General features: G+C 42.0%; 1 protein-coding gene across 1 annotated transcript in view; it reads right to left on the bottom strand.

The window, feature by feature from the left end:
* The window catches only part of DDX46 (DEAD-box helicase 46), an 81,149-nt gene that overhangs the window by 57,529 nt on the left and 12,083 nt on the right, over nucleotides 1-11,537 (bottom strand). Inside the window, exons 3-4 of the mRNA XM_014583589.2 lie at nucleotides 8,316-8,459; nucleotides 2,602-2,698 (exon numbers count right to left, since the gene is read on the bottom strand). Of these exons, the coding sequence (XP_014439075.1) occupies nucleotides 2,602-2,698; nucleotides 8,316-8,459 (241 nt within the window). The remainder of the gene's footprint in view (nucleotides 1-2,601; nucleotides 2,699-8,315; nucleotides 8,460-11,537) is intronic.

Here is an 11,537-nt window from a genome sequence, read left to right on the forward strand (position 1 = left end):
GGGGGCTTAGCCATGCTGCAATCCCTCCTCCTCTCGGGATCTTCGGCATGCACGCACACGTGCCCAGCGTGACTTTTAAGCCACTGGGTCCGAGACTCGAACTGTGGTCGATTACATGGGAGTCCAGCAACATAGCCATTATGATAACTGCTGGTCCCCAGACATAATCTAAAGATTTCATCAGATTATTAATATCGGGACCAGAAGATGGAATAATGGTTACATTGCTGGACTTCACATGGTTGACCATAGTCTGAGTCCCGGAGCCAGAGGTGTAAAACACACGCCACACGCCGGGCGCGTGTATGTGTACATGCCCAAGATTCTGAGAGGAGAAAGGATTATAGCACGGCCATCCCCCTAGGGGGTGATTTCTTGCTTTCTGTCTGCCTCTTGTCTCTCCACCGAGCACACGTGCCCTATGTAAAAAATCTCTCTAAAAAAATAAATAAATACTGTTAATACATTCAAAAGAGAAAAAGTAAATCACCTTCATAGCCATAACCAGGGACTTCAAAGATCAAGCATTGTAAGAATTAATATTTTACATATGCTTTCACTATAGCTACTTATAGAAACATACATATAAGAAAACAGATGAAAAATACATTGCAAGGGAACCAGCAGTTAGCGTAATGGCTATGTCGCTGGACTCCCACATAGTCGACCGCGGTTTGAGTCCCGGACCCGATGGCTTAAAACTCACCCCACGTGCGTCTGCCTGTGTGCCCAAGATCCCTAGAGGAGAATGGAGGAAAAGGGATTGCGGCGTGACCATCCCCCCTGGGGGGTGATTTCTCGCTGTCTCTTCTGTCTCTCTCTGTCTGGAGAGTGCACGCGGCCTATAGCAAAAAACCTCTCCAAAAAAAAATTGCAAAACTTTAATAAAGATGTTTTTGGTACTTGGGATTACACAGAATTACTTCTGACTAAGCAAATATTTGGAGACAAGGTTATGTTTGTATTTTAAAAACAAATAAGTTCGCTTCTTAAACAAAAGAAAAACTTTGCTTTTCAACTGATATACTTTACAAGTATATCATAAACTGGGGCTGGCAGGAGGCGTGGAGGTTAAAGGCACTGGACTCCCACATGGCCAACCATGACTCATGCCCTGGACCTGGAGGCTTGCCTTCTCACTCTCCCTCGGTCCCACTCTCTGTCTCTCTCTGATCAAACTGGTAAATAGTAATAATAATAAATTCAAATTTAAAAAATCTTTTTTTTTAAAAAGTATATCATAAACTCTGTTCTCTAAACATAAGTCCCAAAAAGTTTATTTGCATTTTTCACGATCACCCATTCAACTTAAGAAACTAGATTAAAAAACATGATTCCCAGACTTAAGTCCTTTCTTAGATACCCTGCTCAACAAACAAGTCCCTGAGAAAACTTTTAAAAAGAAGCAAAACAGAACTCAAAAACAAACAGACAAGAAGCTGTAATATATTCTGATAAGGGCAAAACATGCAAGTTCAAAAACTACAATAAAGGGACTAGCACATAGCATAGCAGTTACATCACTGAACTACCACATGGCTGACAGCAGTCCAGTTCCTGGACCCAATTCTGGTGGCAATTATTATTTTGTCTTCCTGTTTATCTTACAGAGCCATTATCATTTATTTAAAAATAAAGTGGGGCCAGCAGGTGTCATGGTGGTTAAGGGCACTGGACTCCCACGTGGCCAACTAAGGTTGAGTACTGGGGCCTGACGGTTTGCTTTCTCACTTTCCATCTCTCTGGCTCTCATTCAGCACCTATCTAGTCAAATTAAAATAAAATAAATAAAGTTAAATAAAATAATTCTTAAATAAAGCATATGGGGCCAGCTGGTGGCATGGTGGTTAAAGAGCTGGATCCCACCTGACAGCCTACGGTTTTGAGTCCCAGACCAAGTGACTTGAAAAACATGCCAGGCACATGTGATGCGTGCCCAAAGTCCCAAGACGCAAACAGAGAAGGACTGCAGAGTGGCCATTCCCCCATCCCTGAAGAATGCCTTCTCACTTTCCCTCCTTATCACTTTTGAGTCAGCATATACACCCTACAGTAAATTTTAAAAGTATTTTTTAAAAGAATTATTTAATTTTATTCATTATCATTATTTTTATTTTTTATATTTTGAAGTTCGCCAGAGAGACACAGAAAGAGAGAAAGAAAGTGAGAAAGCAAGCTGCCAGGTCTAAGACTCGAACCACAGTAAGCCATGTGGGAGTCCAGCCGCCTTAACCACACAACCTGCCAGCCCAATAAATAGTTTTTTAAATAAAGCACACAGGCCTAGCCACTGAGGACCAGCAGCAATACCAGTAGCCTGCCATTCTGGAAGCAAAATGGCAACTGAACCTGGGTCCTGAGTCAGCCTGAAAAAACACTGGGCACGTAGAGGGCACACGGAATCATGGGAAGTGGGGGCTGGGGAACAGAGAATGCAGTGTGATAAGACCATATCAAGGGTGAACTTACATTCTCTTACGCGCATGCTTTCTGTCATAAAGAAAGGGGGAAAATTAGGCATAAACCATTTAAAACAAACCAAGAATATGGCATCATACAAACACATGTGACATTATGTAATTATTTCTTTAGTAGACATACGCCAGCATCTTTTTCTTTTTCATCCTCCTTATCATCTTTGTCTTTTTTCTTCTCTTTAGAACTCTCCCCACCTTCTGTTTTCTCTTTGGACCTAGACCTTTCAAAAAAAAAAAACAGAGAGAGAAATATCATCCATTTAGACTTAGAAAAATTTATTTTGAAATACTTTTATTGACTTGTGTTGTACTTTTTAGGTTAAAAGAAAATTCTCCAAGCATGAATTACATTTTCATTTTCCACTAATAATCATCATGAAAATGTAATAAAAAAATTAATCTCATGACATTGAAATAGCAAACATTACAAAATATTAGGAAATTTGACTGAGAAAATCTGTATATATCATTAAAAACAATGATAAAATTTAAATAAAATAGTTAAAATTTAATAATTTGAGGAGAAAGCATGTAGCATGGTAGTTAAGGCATCCACATGGCTGACCATACTTCGAGTCCCAAACCTGGCATTTTGCTTCCTCACTTCCCTTCTCTCTCCCTCTCTCTCTGGTGAATACATGTGCCCAAGAACAATATATTTTTAAAGAATTATTCAATTTTATTTATTATTATCGTTTTTCAATTTGATCAGAGCAAGAGAGAGAGAGAGAGAGAAACCAAGCCAACAACAGGTCAAGGACTTGAACCATGCTAGGCCATGTGGGATCCAGTGCCCCAAGCTCCAAGCTACCTGCCAGCCCTTGAGAAGAAATTTTTGAAAAATAGTAATAATAGGACCAGCAGGTGGTATGGTAGTTAAGGGCAATGGGCTCTCGACCTCGGTTCGAGTCCAGGACATGGTGGCTGGCTTTCTCACTCCCCCACCACACTATGTACCTCTCTGATCAAATTAAAATAAGTAAATAAATAAATGAAGTTAACTAAAATAATTCTTTAAATAACAATAACAACAATAGGTCCAACAAATGATATGGCAGCTACATTACTGGACTCTCTCATGGCCAATGACAGTTCAAAACCCAGATCTGGTAGCTTGAAACTCACACTAGGGGCTTGTGTGTGCATGCCCAAGAATCCAGAAGGAGAATGGAGGAGAAGAGATTGTGCTGTGGTCCTCCCTTTGGGGGGAGATTTCTTTTTTTTGGAGAGGTTTTTTTTTGATACAGGGTGCATGCACTTGCCAGAGAGACAGAGAGACAGAAAGCGAGAAATCAACCCCCGAGGGGGATGGCCACGTCGCAATTTCTTCTCCTCCATTCTTTTCTCAGGACCTTGGGCACAAACGCACATGTGCCCGGCATGAGTTTAAGTCGAACTGTGGTCGACTACATGGGAGTTTAGCGACATAGCCATTACACTAACTGCTGGTCCCAGGGAGAGCTTTCTCACTCTCCCTCACTGTCTCTGTCACTGTATGGCGAGCACACACACCCTAAGGCAAAACCTCTAAAATAATAACAAAAAATAAATCACTGTTTTTTTAAAATTTTTTTTTAAATTTATTCATTCATTTATTTTAATTTGACTACAGAGAGCCACAAACAGAAAGAGAGGGAAGGTGAGAAAGCAAGCCACCAGGTCCAGGACTCAAACTGCGGTCGGTTATGTGGGAGGATCCAACGTCTTAACCACCATGCCACCTCCTGGTAATCTTTTTCCCTTTTTTTAGAGAGGTTTTTGCTATAAGGTGCATGCGCTCACCAGAAAAACAGAGAGAAACAGAGATCGAAAGCGAGAAATCACCCCCCAGGAGGGAAGGCCATGCTGCAATCCCTTCTCCTCCATTCTCTGCTCGGGATCTTGGGCACAGATACACATGCACCTGGCATGAGTTTAAGCAACCAAGTCCAGAACTTGAACCGCAGTAGAATACATGGGTGTCCAGAGACATAGCCATTATGCCAACTGCTGGATCCTCAAATGATTCTTTTTGAAAAAATTTAATAATTTGGGACCAGCAGTTAGCGTAATAGCTATGTCGCTGGACTCCCACGTAGTAGACTGTAGTTCACGTCCCGGATCCAGGGCTTAAAACTCACGCCGGGCGCGAGTATTGTTTTACATGAGTTTTGCTAGAGAAAGAGACAGAGACAGAAAGCAAGCTGCCAGGTCCAGGACTGAACCAGTCAGTCATATGGGAATCCCAGCACCTTAATCATCACGCCTCCTGCTGGCCCCTAATGATTTTTTTTAAACAGAAATTTTGCTAAATGGCACATAAGCAAGCTCACCATAGATACAGAGACACAGGGAAAGCGAGAAATCACCACTTGGGGGAATGACCACAACACAATCCCTTCTCCAGTCTCTTCTCAGGATCTTTGCCATGCACAAACACACACCTGGCATTAGTTTTAAGCTACCAGGACCAGGACTGGAACTGCAGTCAACTATGTAGGAGTCCAGAGAGGAAAACATTAAGCCATCTGCTGGTCCTCCCTTTAATGACTGAAAATTTTGACAAATTAAAAATCCTCACAGATTTGATTAAGAAACATAAAAATGAAGATATTCTCCAGAATTTCTAAAACATTTACCATTCTACAATCTAATTTGGTCTTTCATCTGTCTAGAATTGGTTTGACTATAGAATAAGGTAGATGGTTTCATTTAAGTAGAAGATAGCTATGTCCCTAGAACACATTAAAAACTTTTCATGGGGCCAGCAGATGGCATAGTGGTTACGCCACTGGACTCCCACGTCTGACTGCAGTTAGTGTCCTGGACCTTTTCAAAATCACGCTGGGGGACCAGCAGTTAGTGTAATGGCTATGTCGCTGATCTCCCATGTTGTCGATCATGGTTCAAGTCCCGGACCCGGTGGTTTGAACTCACATCAGGTGTGTGTGTGTACATGTCCAAGATCCTGAGAGGAGAATAGAGGAGAAGGGATTGCAGCGTGGCCATCTCCCCCCGGGGAGTGGTTTCTCACTTTCTATCTCTGTCTCTCTCTGTCTTTCTGGAGAGCACATGCGCCCTATAGCAAAAAAGCCCCCCCGAAAAAAAAAAAAAAAAATCATGCTGGGTGTGGGTGAATGCATATCCAAGATTCTAGGAAAAGAATGGTAGTGAAGGAATTGTGGCATGGCCATAATCCCTGGGGGGGAGGGGGGGATGATTACTCACTTTTTCCTTCACTGTCTTCTTCTCCCACTCTTCAGCAAACACACATATCCTATGTTTTTAAGACTTTTTAAAAATTATTTTATTTAACTTTATTTATTTTAACTTGACCATGAGAAAGCAAGTCAACAAATCCATGACTTGAACCATGGTTGGCTATGTGGGAGTTTAGTGCCCTTAACCACCAGGCCATCTACCAGCTCTGGCAAAAACCTCTTTCAAAAAATATATAAAAAAATAAAATAAAACTTTCCCCCAATGACTGCAGTATAATCTCTCTTATCTATCAAATCAACATATGTGTGGATTTCTTTCTGGGTTCTCTTTATAAAGGTCCATCAATCTATTATCTAGCCCTATACAAATTCCATATTGTCTCAATTTCTCTAATTTTAGGACAAGTTGTAATAGACTTGGTAGAGCAAGTCTGCTAAACTTGTTCTTCACGATTATGTTCATGTGTTCCATACCTGTTTTGTAATTATTTCATTTAACTTTATTTATTTATTTACTTTTATTTTGACCAGAGAGGGACAGAGTGAGAGAGAAGGAAAGTGAGAAAGCAAACCGCCAGGTCCTGGACTTGTACAATGGTCAGCCATGGGAGTGATCCAACAGGTGGAATGGTGGTTAAGGCATTGGACACTCTCACAGGGCCAACCACGGTTCAAGTCCCAGACCTGGTGGCTTGCTTTCTGTCTCTATCTGTCTCTCTTTCTAGTCAAATTAAGATAAATGAATGAATAAAATTAAATAAATAAATCTTTAAAATGTCCTTCTAAAGACCAGTGGATGACTTAATGGTTACGTCACTGGGCTCACACATAGTAGACCACAGTTCAAGTCCTGAATCCAGTGTCTTTTTTTTTTTTTTTTTGGAGAGGTTTTGGCTATAGGGCGCATGCGCTCGCCAGACAAACAGAGAGACAGACAGAGAGACAGAAAACGATAAATCACCCCCCAAGGGGGATGGCCACACCGCAATCCCTTCTCCTCCATTCTCCTCTCGGGATCTTGGGCACGCATGCACACGCGCCTGTTGTGAGTTCAAGCCACCGGGTCCGGGACTCAAACTGCAGCCGACTACGTGGGAGTCCAGCGACATAGTCATTACCCTAACTGCTGGTCCCTGAACCCAGTGTCTTAAAACTCACACCAAGCACGTGTGCATGCATGCCCAAAATCCCGAGAGAAGAATGGAGAAGGGACTGCAGAATGGCCATCACCACTGGGGCCTGATTTCTCGCTTTCTGTCTCTCTCTGTGTTTCTCTGGCAAGCACACAGCACGCTCTACAGCAAACTCTCTCTTAAAAAAAAAAAAATCCTTATATTTCCATCCGCTAAGAAGGCTTTTTTAAAAGAATAGCCCTTGCTATAGAGTACATTAGCTCACTAGAAACAGGGAGACCGAGAGAGAAAGTAAACTGCCAGGTCCGGGCCTCAAAACATGTTCTGCCATGTGGGAGTCCAGTGCCTTAACCACCAAGGACCTGATGGTCCTTGCTAAGAAGTTTTAAACGTAAATAAATGTTGAATTTAATGTTTTTCCTGAACCTATTTGTATAATTACTACTATTCTCCTTATTGATACAGAAAATTACAGACTGATTTTTTTTAATGTTAAATGAACCTTTTATTCCTGGAATAAACCCAACTTGTTCATTATGTGCATTTCTTTTTTTAGAAAAAAATTATTTTCTTTTTTTTCCTTCCTTCTTTCTTTCCTTCCTTTCTCTCTCTGTTTCTCTCTGGCCAACTTTAAAAAAAAATAATGATAATTTTGGGGACCAGCAGGTAGCGTGGTGGTTAAGGCGCTGGACACTCCCACATGGCCGATCAGGGTTCAAGTCCTGAATCTGGTGGCTTGCTTTCTCACTTCCTCTCTCTCTCTCTCATTATCACCCTCTGTCTCTCTCTGCTCAAACTAAAAAATAAATGAATGAATAAATAAAATAAGTAATTATTTTTTTAAATGATAATTTTAAAAAAGAATTATTTTATTTACTTTTTATCTATTCATTCATTCATTTTAATTTTATTAGAGAGAGACAGAGAGAGGGAAAGTGAGAAAGCAAGGCACCAGGTCCAGGACTCGAACCAGGGTTCGCCACGTGGGCGTGTCCAGTGCCTTAACCACCATGCCAACTGCTAGCCCCTAAATAAAATAATTCTTTAGAAAAAAATAATAATACAGGGACCAGCAGAGGACAGAGCAGTTATATCGCTCAACTCCCATGTAGTTGACCGCACTTCAAATCCCAGACCCAGCGCCTTTAAACATATCAAGCACGTGTGTGTGCGTGCCCAAAATCCAAGAGAATGGAGGAGAGACTGTAACATGGCCATCCCCTCTGGGGGGTGATTTCTTGTTTTCTGTCCCTCTGTCTGTCTGTCTGTCTCTGGTGAATGCACATGAACTTTAGCAAAAAAACTCAAATAAATAAATAAATAAATAACAGAATCTAGCATGTTCCAAGTGAATTATAAACATAACTTAGTAAAATAAAATTTTGCCAACAGTTTACAGTAGGAGCCAAATTCAGCAATTAATTATAAAGATAATTTAAAGGTTAAAAAAAAGAGGAAAGCATAAGAGAGCCAGTTCCCAACATAATCCAATCCAGTAACATTACCTATTCTCAGCTTTCTTGCTTTTATTGCCAGGACTGGAGGATCGAGATCGCCGGCCCCGACTTCTACTTCTTGAACGTCTCCTGTCTCGACTACGAGATCTTCTTCGCTCTCGGCTTCGGTCTCTCTCTCTACTTCTGGAACGCCTGAAAGGGGAACATTTTTCATTTATTCAATGACCGTGAGGAGCTACTCTTTCAGATTATAATTCCATTGTACATTGAAAGAAGTCCATTATTACTATTATTGAAGGCAGTTAACTGTCAAAATCAACTAAACAAGAATCAAGTGGACTGGTCCCATAGCCTAGTGGTTAAGGGAAGCCAGATCTCATGTGGGCAACCATGGAATTCAAGCCCTGATGCCAGCAGCTGGGAAATACACTGAGCATATGTGTCCCAAATCCTGACAAAAGGGAGAAGAGATGGTGGCATACCATGTCCCTGGGGTGCTTTCTCCCTCTTTCTTTTTTTCTCTCTCTGACCAGCACCCTTAGGCAATTTTAAAAGGAAAAAAACAGACCAGCAGGTGGAGTGGTGGTTGAGGCACTGGACTTCCACATGGTTAACCAGGGTTCAAGTCCCCACACTGGTGACTTGCCTTCTGGCGACTTGCCTTCTGGCTTTCTCGCTCACTCACTTGCTCACTCGCTCTCTCTCTCTGTCAAATTTTAAAAATAATTAAATAAATAAGGGGACCAGCAGGTGCCATGGTGGTTGGGATGCCAGACATTCCCACATGGCTAACCATGGTTTAAGTCCCAGACCTGGTTGCTTGCTTTCTCTCTGTATCTATCTCTGGTCAAATTTTTTTTTTTTTTGAGAGATTTTCACTGTAGGGCGCGTGCGCTCGCCAGACAGACAGAGAGAGACATAGAGACAGAAAGCGAGAAATCACCCCCCAGGGGGGATGGTCACGCCGCAATCCCTTCTCCTCCATTCTCCTCTCGGGATCTTGGGCACGCACGCACACGCGCCCGGCCTGAGTTTTAAGCCACCGGGTCCGGGACACGAACCACGGTCGACTACATTGGAGTCCAGCGACATAGCCATTACTCTAACTGCCGTTTCCCTAGCTCTGGTCAAATTAAAATAAATGAATGAATAAATAAATAAAGGTAAATAATTCTTTAAAAAAAAAAAAAGAAAAAGATCAAGTTCCATTAAAAAATAAATAAATTTTTTTGGAAAGGTTTTTGCTATAGGGTGCGTGTGCTCACCAGAAAGACAGAAAACAAGAAATCACCCCCCCACAGGGGAGATGGCCACATGACAATCCCTTCTCCTTCACTGTCCTCTCGGGATCTTGGACACACATGCGCACATGCCCAGCATGAATTTCAAGCCACCGGGTCCAGGACTTGAACCGTGGCTGACTACATGGGAGTCCAGTGACAGTTATTACATCAACTGCTGGTCCTAAATAAAATCAATTTTAAAAGAAATAAATAAAACCGGGACCAGCACATGGCATACTGGTTACATTGCTCAACTGCCACAGTTGACCACAGTTTAAGTCCTGGACTCGGCAGCTTAAATTCAGGCCGGGCGCACATGCATGCCCAAGATCCTGAGAGAAGAATATGGAAGAAGAGACTGCAGTACGGCCATCCCCCACCCCAGTGGTGAGAGATGACTTCTCACTGTCTGTCTCTGTCTTACCAGTGAGTCTATGCGCCCCATAGCAAAAATCTCTCTTAAAATAATATATAAAATAAAATTTAAGTCTATAATTTAAAAAAAAATCTAATTTTTCAAAGACAGCACAAATCTAAGGGTAAGATGGACAGAATGGAGCTGTGGAAGGGCTTAACATGAAGATGAGGAGGCAAGACTCAGCCACAGTGATGCGGGTGGTGGAGGGCTGCCACATGAGGCCAGAGCTACATGGAAGGCCCAGGATTCCAATCCTGAGTTGAACTAAACATGCCAGGTACATCCAGGAATCCTGACTGGCTGGAAGGTGGGGGGAGGGAGATCATGAGATGGTGAGACCCTGTGGGGTGCCCTCTCATGTGAAAGAACATAGCTAACTTTTTCTTTTGCTGGTGCATGTGCTCATCAGAGACAGCAAAACAGAGAGAGGAAGAAGAGAAACCAATCCCCATAAGGAAGGGTCACACCACAATCCCTTCTCCTCCATCTCTTCCTCCTTTCAGGATTTTGGGCATGCGTGTACATGCCAAAGGCATGTTTCTCCAGTTGTAAGGTGCAAACTCAACTGCATGGTCAGCCATGTGGAAATGTGGAATCCAACTGCCTCAACCACCAGACCATGGAGTTAGCCTAATAGATACGCTTTTAAAGTTTACATTAATTTAAATAATTGTACATTACACACACACACACACACACACACACACACACACAGATATAAAATGTATGTATGTGAGGAGGCAAGAATTTCGACCCTGGTACTGCTAGTAATTAGTGATAGATCTCCAACTCTCTGAATCCTCATCTATAAAGTATGGACATTTCACAGATGATCTCAACATCCTTCTTGTTCTAAAATCATATGGCTCTATTAACATACCTAGAAGTCAAAGGCCAAGCTCAGCTGCTATGGATCATACTGAAAGCACTGCTGGTTGGAGGCTGAGGCCACATGAGGTATCTGGGTTCAGTTACCAGCCAAACCTAAACATCAAGCTGGAAGGCTGGATCCAACCTTGGCAAGAGCCTATCAAAAATTGGTGTCTCTGGGCCAGCAGGTGGCGTGGAGGTTAAGGTGCTGGCCTCCCAAGTGGCCGAGCACGGTTCAAGTCCTGAACCTGGTGGCTTGCTTTCTTTCTCTCTCTCTCTCTCTCTATCCAAATTAATATTATAATAATAAATAAAAGTAAATAAACAATTACTTTTAAAAAATAGTGTCTCTCAAAAATAACTTCAAAAAAGGGTCAAAGACTAAATGTTAAAAGACCAATTTCTCTTAACAAGTTCTTGACTGAATTATGTGAAATTATTCCTGGAAGTATACAATATAAATTGGATTAGTTAGCACTATCCAGGTTGTCACGCATGAATACTCTTCCTAAGTTCTATGGGACACCAGTGCACTCTCCTTCCAAAAGACAAATTACTTCTGTGACCCATTCATAGCACCAATTTAGTTTACAGCACAATCCTATCTACTTTTGCTATTTTAATGAGAAACTGTATTAGAGGGGCCAGCAGATGGTATAGTGGTTAAGGGCACTGGACTCCACATGGCCGACCCCAGTT

Source organism: Tupaia chinensis, unplaced genomic scaffold, assembly GCF_000334495.1.
Source record: "Tupaia chinensis unplaced genomic scaffold, TupChi_1.0 Scaffold144346_1, whole genome shotgun sequence".
NCBI classification, from domain to species: domain Eukaryota; kingdom Metazoa; phylum Chordata; class Mammalia; order Scandentia; family Tupaiidae; genus Tupaia; species Tupaia belangeri.